We start from the raw sequence: 11,337 nt of genomic DNA, 5'->3' as shown, positions 1-11,337 counted from the left end.
TTGCTATGGTGAGATACATGTAAAAATGTAAGAATTTAGTAACACGGATTTGTTTTTTTCATTGATATAAAAATAAATATAATACACAGGCACATAGTAGGACATGAAATGATGGCAAATCTGGATAGCCCACATTGTCCTGAAAAAAAACAATAAGATATAGCATTTGTATGTAGCCTTTATAATGACTGTGATATGAGCTTAAAAGTAAAGGCAGTAAAAATACCCCAAAAAGGCCTAGGGCCCATAGGGTTAAAAAGTACCGAAATAAGGTACCGTTTGGTACCAGTACCAAATTCCAGATACCGGTTCCAGTACCGTATCGGTTCAATTATGAACGGTACCCAACCCTATCAGTTACTCACCCTGTGGTACATTGAATTTGTGAAGTTTTTCCTGCATGCCTCTGGTGAACGAAGAATCCAAAAACTAAGAAAATTCTTGATACATTTCAGTCATACGGGTCTGTGTTTAACAACAGCAAAACTACATCAAAACATCTGCTTGCACTTTCACACAACTCGTGCAGTATAATCCAAGTCTCATTTACCCAGGCGCATGCTGAGTACTTTCTTAACAGAAAGCCCTTTCTGAAGGGCAACTGAAAGTTCACCTAAAAGTGAAACTTATCTTTGCTCTCTTAGAAATCAGACTCCAATCCTAATTTTACCTAGCTAAACAGGGGAGCTGCCTGTCTAACCGCTGCCTCAGGATGTAGTTTGTTTCTGTTACTATGGGAATTTGCTGAACCCAAGTCACACACGAGTTTGCAAATGGATGTTTTATTAGAGTTTTGCTGTTGTTAAACATGGACCCCTATGACTTCAGTTCATGAAGAATTTTCACAGTTTTTGGATTCGTCATTCCCCGGTGGTATTCTTCATGAATTCAGTGTAGCATGGCGCAAGTAAATGATATACAAATTTTCATTTGGGGGGGGGGGTTATTTCTTTTAAACTGGTGAGGGCGATCTGATTTTATTTCCATTTCAAATGCTTCTTGGATGCATTAAGACTTTTTTGAGACTAGATGACCTATTTGATCCACCCAAGACAAGTGACTAAGTAAAATTTAAGTTTCTGATTTTGTCATAACTCACAGTAACAGACAATAATCAAAATGTGGCTCACAAGACTGACAGAAAGTTTTGGATGAATTTAGTTCCCGCCATGTAATTGTAATGGCAGTAAACGAATCAGCTGTGGAGATTCTGTGTAAAATACATGTTGTACAATGGCAGCACACCACACCACAGCCAAAGTGTGCTTTACTGAGCCAGAGAAATAACAACGTATGGATCCCACTGCATGTCCAAATTTCATCCTTAGATTTAATTTCTTCCTGTTGTGCCCTACTGGTTTGATCAACAGTGTTCAGTCTCTTATAAGGAAGTATATGCAGCAGGAATCTGTGCACCTTCAAATGTTCATGATGCATAAAAATGAGCCAGCGTAGTGTTAAATGAGAAACATAAGTTTACAGTGAGCTTCGTTTAACGTTATATATGTAAATGTGTTAAGGAATAATGATGAGAAGAACAAATAATAACACCATATGATAAAGTCTAACTATACTGCAACATGGATTCTGTATTACTATTAGCTCATGTATTCCATTGTGCTGCAGGTGCACCACACACACCTCCTCACCAGGATTACATAGATCCAATGTCCATGAGCCTTTTAAGAACTCGTCATCACTGCCATTGACAGCCACTATGAAATGACATCGACGCCTACTTTTCTTATGTAGGAGTAAATAGCTGTGATTCAAGGAGTACAAAAATACATTCAGAATGAAGGAGGGCTGACAATCTTGTCATTAATTCGTGCACTGTACAGTGATTGCTTCCTTTCATCAGCACGCTGTAAAACTCAGCCTGTGAAAGCATCCACTCTCTGCTCTACGGCACTCATTTAAGGCTTTTCACTGAAAGACCATGATCAAGATTTATTATCTTTTAAGCTCCTCTCTGCTGTAGAAGTGCTATTTTATTTGGCACACCATTAACCATGCAAAACCTGGCATTCAACTTTTTAAGAAACATTCAATGAAGGAAATTGCAGCATTTATAGGCTGACTACTAAATTAACCTACTTCCTAGGCAATTCATGGAACATTTACTTCTGTCTAGCTCCGTGAATGAAGACACTGTGATTATCACTTGTGTCTCTGACAGGCCTCTACACAGCTGTAAACCGAAAATGATTAAGTATACCATCTCTTCATCAAAACACTCATGATTAGAGCTGTTTGCATGTTCAATACCTTACTATCTTGTTAGTTACTTATTGATTCCTTAATTGGTCTCCCTCAACCGCATGTCAATGAGATGCATTCACTTGAGCTCAGAGTCACCGGGTTGAATTATGATCGGCTGCACAGCTGTATAAAAACTGATTTTTTACAGATGCATTCATTGCTCTGTTGCATGTTAAGCAGTTGCGTGAACATGACACATCGTATTTCACTTAACACTTTATAGAGGAGTTTGTATGTTAACTTTTAAATAATGGAGTGGAATTAGGGGCTCTGAGGAAATGCTAAAGCTAACATGAAACAGACTCATGTTTTTATTACATCTGTTATTTTGATATTTTATCGATATCGTGATATGAGACTAGATATTGTCGGAGATTTTTGATATTCCTATATTGTAAATGTAAATATTCTTTGAAAGCACCAATAGTCAACCTTACAATATCGTCACAATATCAGTATCATCAATATGGTCACTCTTAACTTAGCCTTCCCCTGGTGCCACAAGTACAGGTCTAGATAAGATAACATACACCGATCAGCCAAAACATTTAAGCCACTGGCTGGTGAAGTGAATGACATTCATCATTTTGTTACTATGCAACATTCTGCTCGGAAACCATGGGTCCTGGCATTCGTGTGGATGCCACTTGACGTGCTCCACTCGCCCAAACACCATTACAGATCAAGTACCCCTCCTTATGACAATAGCACTCCCTGATGGCAGTGCCCCCCAGCAGGAAAATGCACCATGCCAAAATGCAAAAACTGCTGAGGAATGGCCTGAGGAACGTGACAAAAAGCTCAAGGCATCCACTTGGCCTCCAAATTACCCAGATCCCAATCTGATCAAGCATCTGCGGGACGAGTGCTTGTACCCCACCTCACAACCCACAGGATTCGAAGGATCCGCTGCCAACACCCTGGTGGCAGACACCACAGGACACCCCAGAGGTCCTCTGTCCTTACCTCAACATGTCAGAGTAAGTCTGATCCAAGGAGGCCACACCGTGGATCAGGGGTATTCCTGGGGTACTGGCACAGCCCACAGAAGCTCTATCAGATTGGGATGTGGCTTATTTAGAGTCCAGCTTGATGCCTTGAGCTTTTTGTTAGGGTCTTTGGGACATTCCTGAGCATTTCTTGCGTTGTGGCAGGGTGCATTGGCCTGCTTGGGGGCCTCTGCCATTGGGGAGTGCTGCTGCCATTGGGGGGGTTACTTGGTCTGTAATGGTGTTTGGGTGGAGGGAGCATGACAAATGGCAACCACATTAACACCAGCACCTAAGTTTTCCCAGCAGAACATTGTAGTGTAACAAGATGATCAGTGTTATACTTTTCACCCACTACTGGTTTTAATGTTTGGCTGATAGGTGTATATTCAAGTTCCCTGGAGACAAGCCAAATGGAAATGCAGAGTGGAAAGTGGCTATCAATGGTCATTGACTAGCAGTTATACACAAGTTAAAAGGTACATCAAAATACATTGAAAATTCTGAAAGGCTGTTTCCAGCAGTGGGATGAAAATTAAAAAGATCCTATAAGTCTTATATTGATATATCAGAAATGAGATATTGAGTCTATATATCGATAAAGTTTTCCATTGTGTGAGATACTAACTCATTATTTCAAGAAGGTTTCTGATTATAATGACTCTTAGAATCTTTTTTTTTTCATCACACTGACGTAAATGGACTTCCATAGAAAATAGATTAAATCAATTCAATGCAGTACCTCAAATGGACCTAAAGTAGTGCTGTAACTTCACATATTAACATTTTAATACATGCAATGGCAAAGTAAGGGGTATATGGATATTTATATTAATGAGGGTAAAAACTAAATTTACCATAACACATTTATGATATAACTGTAAACTCCACTTTCAAAAAGCAGAAAAAAATCAACTCCTTTCTGAAACTGTTTCAACAAAAACTGAACATAATAAAGTGCATTAGATCGCATAAATTTTATCTATGTATACCTGATAAACTGGCAACTAAGTGTATGTAAAAACACCACCAGTCGACTTTGCTGATGTAAACATACAATCCTGTATATTTGCACATAAAGAAACCGACAGTACGTGACAATGATTCCCAGAGATTTCCAATGACGTATTACATTCCTACGGGAAAAAAAAGTATTACCTTCAAGAGCCACCATGTAGAAAACATCATACATTTTAAATGCCTCTGAATTCACATACGTATTAATATATCAGTGAAAAGTGCTCCTGCAACCATGAAGCACTTGTGTTCAGTTGAATTTTTAATGGCCTCTCCTACTGTGGTTTGGATTGTACCTCATTTATCTGTTGCTTAAGAGAAAATAATTTACCAAATGATTAAATATGAATGTTAAGTTGTAGAGTGTATATGACAATGAGATGAGTTGTGAGAGTCAAGAGGGCATGTGAAACTTTCATCAGAAGGACACTGAATAATATTCAGTGATAAATACAGATAAAGTAAAGTAATGCAAAATGCAGCTATTAAGTTCACGTAGTAATGCAAGTGTGAAAATACAGTTGCTACACTGGTAAGCAACTTTATATGTGTGATTTTCCCACTAAGTTTCTTTCAGATACTCATTAAAGCAAACAATAAAGGTATGATCAGTTCAGAATGTCCGTGGAAATATATAAATATAGAGTAGTGCAGGAACGAGTCCTAAAACATGGAAATGAGTTTGCATTTTAGCACTTTGGGTTCCCTTGTCTCAAAGTCAGTGTGTTTTTGGTAGGATGCCTAAAATAAAGTCTGTGGATAACACAAGCTTAAGAGACTTTCACATTTTGTTCTTTGACATAAAATATGTCAGTAAATACCCCACTCATGAATTTTTAAGCTTTTCCATGTCTTAAAAAGGTCGGCTGTTAACAAGTGGCCAAATGGGCGTCATTCACCGATCATTCTTAAGAAGAAATTTCTTCTTAAATCCCATTTATGTAGTTTTCATGAAGACATTCACCAATGTTTTCTTATTTCGATTTGCTCTTAGGTAAGAACAGAATCTACGCACACTTAAGAGCACACACGTTAGTACATTTTGTGATAAAGTGTTTGTGAAAAATAATTCGTTATTGCATTTTCTTCAAATTGACAGCAGTATAATATAGGATTTATATTACAATAACATTTTTACAATTGATAATATTTTTTTTATTATTATTTTACAAAGTATTATGGTCTTAAAAAATTATAAACACTACACTAACACTTCAGTTTATATCAGTTGATAGGAACTATGCCATCTAATAGCCTCATTAGTGACTGACCATACTAAAAAAATATCACAGGCAGTTCGGGCTGGCGGGTCAAAAAGCAACAAAGCAGCACTCTGTGTAAGTTATTAATAACTTACACATCCATTGCTTGAAATGGTCCACCTTTCACCTCCTGCCCCCCCTCTGTCTGTCTTAAACACTCACAACACACCCACTCCTTGGACTGCGCTGTGGTGCTTGTCTCTGTCCTCAGTCATGACAATTGTGTTACTGTAATGCATAAAGTTTGCATTTTATGGTTTGGGTGGTTGATTAACATCTGTTTTTAATATCCCATGCATACTGTCTTTTTTGTTATTTTGTAACCACTCCTGACACTAATAAATATTACAGCTCATTTGGTGTTCACTTTCTGCAGAAACATCTCCACTTGAGAACAAGTTTTTTTTAATTTACATTCGGAGTCCAGTGTTTTGCCCTCTTTAGACTTTGGATTTGGCAATCCTCATTTATTTTCTTCTCTCATCTTTCCTTCCTCTGCTTCTGTATCTGTGTGTGCACATGGCCCAGTCTCATGCCCTTTTATGGGGATTTGCGGGGCATTTACCTATGCTAATTAGGATCAAATGGCACATGCTGTCAACTTATGAAGACAGTGGGATTCATCATGATAAGAACACAGGTGCGAACAATTCTGGGGTTTAAGAACATGTCATGAATCTGACATAGACTTTTCTTAGAACCTTTCTTAAGAACAAATTAAAAAAAAAAAAAAAAAAAAAAAGATATTAGTGAATGATACCCAATAAGAATACAGAACATCATCATGCCAAACATACATACTTACAGCCTTGTTGTTGTGGCAACTTTGAAGTCATGTAACTGTAGTGTAGTTTGTTCATAGCCTAACATTAGCTTTTTACTTGTGGTGATTGCATTTATGCCTTAATAATCATAAAAGTGGTGTTCATTTGTGAAGATTATCTTGCTGAACAAAAAATGTTAGTGTCATGAACTTGTGTTTGCCACAGAGCTTACTTTCTGCAGTAATCCAAAATGCAATAGAAAAATCCCATTGGCTGTTTGTCGAGGGAACCAGGGCGATACTAACTTCCATGTTGGCCTACAAAAAAAATGTCACCCCCGCTGCACTGTATATGCTCCTGTGCCACTGTGTTGTTGTAGAGTTTATTATCTGTATTAATTTTACAGGAGGCCTCATCACCCTGTGTTGCGCTCTTTATTTCCACAGCTATATCTTCAGTGACTGTCGGTGGTTTCTTTGTACAGCAGCGTGATATGACACTAAAAGCAGTGTTGTCAGGGTTTACTCAGGGACAGTCAGGCGCAGTGAAGCCGTAAATAGATGAGAACAGATGCACATTTGCAAAGTGTGGTAACGGTGCTATTGTACACGTGTTTTTGCAGTTGAGGCCTGATCTTCTGTGTCAGACCCTTATCTGTCCTAGATTTAATGCTCCCCCATCTCTGATCTATCTAGCATTTGACTAGTGACTCTTTTGACCTTTCTTTTATGCCAGTGACTCAGTGATTGCTACATTAAACACACATACTGTATGGTTCAAAGGAAATGTGCCTTTCCAGATGAGTTACGCTGGCTGCTTAATAGTGTATATAACAGGATGTTATCCACGTTCTATAAATAGTAGAGCTGATGTATTTGAATATGGCTTTGGTTTATTGTAGCCGTACTAGCATAAATTTTATATATGTGTCTGTTTTTTATCCTCAGTGCTGGCTGACCTTCTGGAGAAGGTTGTGGCCCATCTATCCAACTCTGCCACAGAGTGCTTCTTCTCTCCGGCTCAGTACAAAGGTCAGTGGAAAAGAGCTATACATTCAGTTTTCTCTAGACAATTTAGTCAAAGGAAAATAAATAAAGAGTACTCTGTGGATCAGTGAAGTAAGCCAGGATCCTCGTGTATGGGATGTAAATCTGACTTCTGTTTTCACTCTGTTCTTTTTACTTACATTAAGATATTCTGTGGGTAAAAGCAGGATTTCATTCTTCCAGCATTTTATAATTACTTATATTACAATGTAGTCTGGCAGCATCTTTGTCTTTGAATCCATGTTACATACATTTCGCCTTACAGTAGTGCTAGTACATATATACATACATGCATAGTGTGCCAACACCTTACTTTCGTGGATTGCATTGCCACTATCACTCTAGGGATATGTTGTTGTGGCAGCCTGACCTTTAAAACCCAAATGTGCGGTGAGGGTGAACTAGGAATGTCTAGAAGAGGGCCTCTGATGTTACACAGAATCTAAAGCCCTCTGAGACAGATCCTGTAAATATATTTGACATAGCATGACTTGAAGTCTAACCCTAACATTCATAGTGCGTTTTGCTACATCCCCAACTGGGACTCCTGACTCAGCAGCGGGTATCAGCAGGTCTGATCAGGACTGTAGCTTCAGGGGAATTGTCACAGTCGTTCTGAAAGAGACACAGGGCTTTAGCCAGGCTGTTTTCGGAAGGGGGAAGAAAACTGTTCACCCTGACTGGAGTTGGTTTCTAGCTATGGAACTCTCAAACCTGACTGACATAAATGCATTTTGTTTCAGTGTATGCCAGTGCTGAAAAATGACAATAAAGAAATAAAAAACAAGTGTTTATCTAATAATTATCAGTCTCTAGTCTTCGATTAATTGGAGCAAGTATGTTGTTTATGGTCTTCTGTTTGACAGTGCTTTGTCAGATATGGCAGATATGCAGCAGCGTGCTTCAACAGCATGCTAAATCTGCACATCTATCTTCACAGAGCAGATAGATTTCTCCTGCTAACATGCACTGTATGTGAAATATAGATACATTATAATTATGGGGATTCATGTATTTTTATTATTAGCCACAAATCTTTGATCCATGTTGTTCATAGCTGGACTTTTAACAGTATTAACTTAATTGGTAGGCTACATCACAACAATGTCTGAAACAATAAACACAGTTAAAACAGAAACAAATCCTAAACCATTTATCTACAAATCAAACATACTTACTTGTGAGAAATGCTCAAATATCAAGAAAAAATGACCAAATCAACAAAATCTGTGTAGGCAAAACCCTCAGTTACAACATGGTTTTGTTACAACAAAAACATGGACTCATTCATCACGTATAAAACAGTCAATAAAACAGGTTTTTCAACAATTGTAAATCACCATAACCACAAGAGGTCCTTGAGCGTACAGTCAGACATGTGCACACAAACTATTAGGGCGTTAGGTCCAGTAGTTTGCCAGATTAATGGCAGACAGACAATACACACACACAACCAAAGGCATAATCACATGATAATTGTTGAGTTGGTGCTCCCAGTTATTAAATGTTTATTTGTTATTTTGTGTTTATGATGGGCAAACTTAATGTTATGTTATGTTTATTGATTGATTGTTTGAGTTGATTGAGGAGTGACTGATTGACTGACAGGCCAGCTGTCTGATATCCAATGTGGGCGTGTTTAATAAAAGCCTTGCACCCGCAGCTGAGTTCAGTTGTGTGTAGGTGAAAGGGGAAACAGCAGAGTGTCTCCGATTCAAGTTTATTTCTTTCAGTATATTCTTTCATCCTTGTATTCGGTGCTTGATCTTTTAACTTTTGGGTTCACAATGCTGAGCCGCTGTATAGCCTTACTCTGCCAACAATAATACTTAAAAAAAATCATTTGCACCTGTAGAGGCCTCAAAGTGAGTTACCGTTTACATCGCTGCTTTTCATTGGCAACGCGTTCTCACTCCGACCTCATCACATTTTGCCGTTTGGTCACACACTTTCCACATTGATATATGCCGTACAAGGTACCCTGGGTGCATTGGTTGTTGACGTTCAGGGATGCCATGTCAACGTCAGCCTGTTACATGCATTGTCTGTTTTCAAAATATTCTTCCAGTTTCACAGGAGATGTACAGTTTGCGTACAGTCTCTTTCAAAATAAACGTACTACATCATTACAACTCTACGAACTTACATTTTTTTCCTTCAGTAACAAAAGCTCGTGGTTACGTTTAGCCAACACACACACATGGTAAGGTTTAGGCAATAAATGCACATAGTTGGGTTTAGTTAAAAAGAACTGAGTTTGGCTACAATCTTATGGACAGCGAACACCAGCCTCCCAAGGAAAAGTTGTTGGTTGTTGGACCCATCCACCACCTCTCCCGCCCACCCCACACAGACTTTTGGTTGCCCGGCCGTGTTTCCTGCTGGTACTGCTGGGTGCTGTTACACAATAACAGCAACTGGCCATGTATCATGCAAACATGAAAGGACAGCTTTTTTTTGTCATGTTGTGTCTGGTGCTGGAAGTCACTGCCCAAGCGCAGGTATTCGATGACTTCTGACTTTTCTAGTAACAGATTTACACTTTCTTAAAGTCAATTTTAGCTAGGACATTTCTTAAGTTGTAATGGTGCAGTCTTATTAGTAAATCACCAAAACTAGCTAGTAGTTACTAAGAACTTAGGAAGGACTTTACACACAAACATAGTGATGGATTTATGAATAGCTGGTGCAGTTCAGTCCAGGGGTGGATGGGTGAGATGTTGAAGGTTCTGAATATTGTTGAGCTGTCTTTGTTGACACACCTCTTCAATGTAACATGGAAGTCGGGGACAGTCCCTGTGGGCTGGCAGGCAGGGGTGGAAAGAAAGTAGAGAATTTCCTTCTCATTTTCAGAGCAGTGTTTTACCCCAGGTTAAAATTTGTTATGTTTCCCATATCAAACGGGTGAATGATTTCAGTAGGTTGGCTTGTTTGGTAGCCGGTGGGCTAAACAACCTGATCAGACTGATGGCAGCTAGAATGAAAGCTGCTAATTAGTGAATACCCAGAAAATCTTCCGAACTGAAGTACTAATTGCATATTTCTCACTCTTATTTTACATATTTTTGCAAAATACAGCTAAACAGGCCGTGACAACCTCATGCCCTTCACCTGAAAAACTCTTTATACAAGTTATAAAAAGTAGTGTTCTGCTTATATTACCTCTAACTTGGAGCAACAAATCCCCTCCAAAATCCCCTTAGTAAGTGTTTCCAGCTTAGATGGAAATAGTCATTTAATGTTTAATGAAGTTTAACATGATACCTGACACATTAGTTTAGATAATCACACATTTAAAACATACAGTGTTGTGTGTTTCAAATCAGTTCATCACTGGAAATAATTAAAACTACATCTGAATTGCATTAACGGATGTCCCTGCTCAAATAGTGTTTTGATGTCTGTGCAGTCATCTGGCACTGATTAGCAGTATTATTATAATTATGATACTGCCGCTGCTTTAAGCACTGGAGGTGATGAACCCAAGTGCAGAGATCAGACAGACAGTCAAGTACCTTTTTTAATGCTTTTATGGAGGGCAAAACGGCAAAGAGGTTTACAGCAACAAAAACTACAGCGGAGAGCAGAAGGAGAGAAAAAGGGACAGCACAATGATGACTGTAGATAAATAGGCAGATTGGTGTCTTCTGGTCAGCTGCCTCTCCCTGACTCAGCCACTTAGAAATAAAATAGACATTTATTTACTGTAGGAGGCTGTTATGATTGCGACTGGTTAATTAAAGCATCACATTGCTCATGTGTTGCAACCTTCACTTCATAGGAAAAGGTGAGAACACAGGGATGTAACAACAAGGAGCTCTTCATTAGTGCTGCAGGGTTAGGACATCACTTTAGTGTGTTACTTAGGTTTTTCACACATGGTCATTATATAAGATGTTGTAGAGTAATCTTTTATCCTGTGGGAGACTGCATTATAATGATGATAGTTAGCGTTATTTCAGGCAGGACACGATGTCAAGCTCAGCTCACATCCCAG

The 11,337-nt window shown here is 38.7% G+C and overlaps 1 protein-coding gene across 1 annotated transcript in view; it reads left to right on the top strand.

Annotated features, from left to right (window-relative positions):
* tbc1d32 (TBC1 domain family, member 32) overlaps window positions 1-11,337 on the top strand; it is a 105,823-nt gene that overhangs the window by 50,217 nt on the left and 44,269 nt on the right. The window contains exon 28 of the mRNA XM_050057898.1: window positions 7,242-7,325. Coding sequence (XP_049913855.1) covers window positions 7,242-7,325 — 84 coding nt within the window. The remainder of the gene's footprint in view (window positions 1-7,241; window positions 7,326-11,337) is intronic.

This window comes from Epinephelus moara, chromosome 12, assembly GCF_006386435.1.
Source record: "Epinephelus moara isolate mb chromosome 12, YSFRI_EMoa_1.0, whole genome shotgun sequence".
Taxonomy (NCBI): Eukaryota; Metazoa; Chordata; class Actinopteri; order Perciformes; family Serranidae; genus Epinephelus; species Epinephelus moara.
Note: the sequence above shows the minus strand (reverse complement) of the source record. Positions and strands in the feature narration are given on the sequence as shown.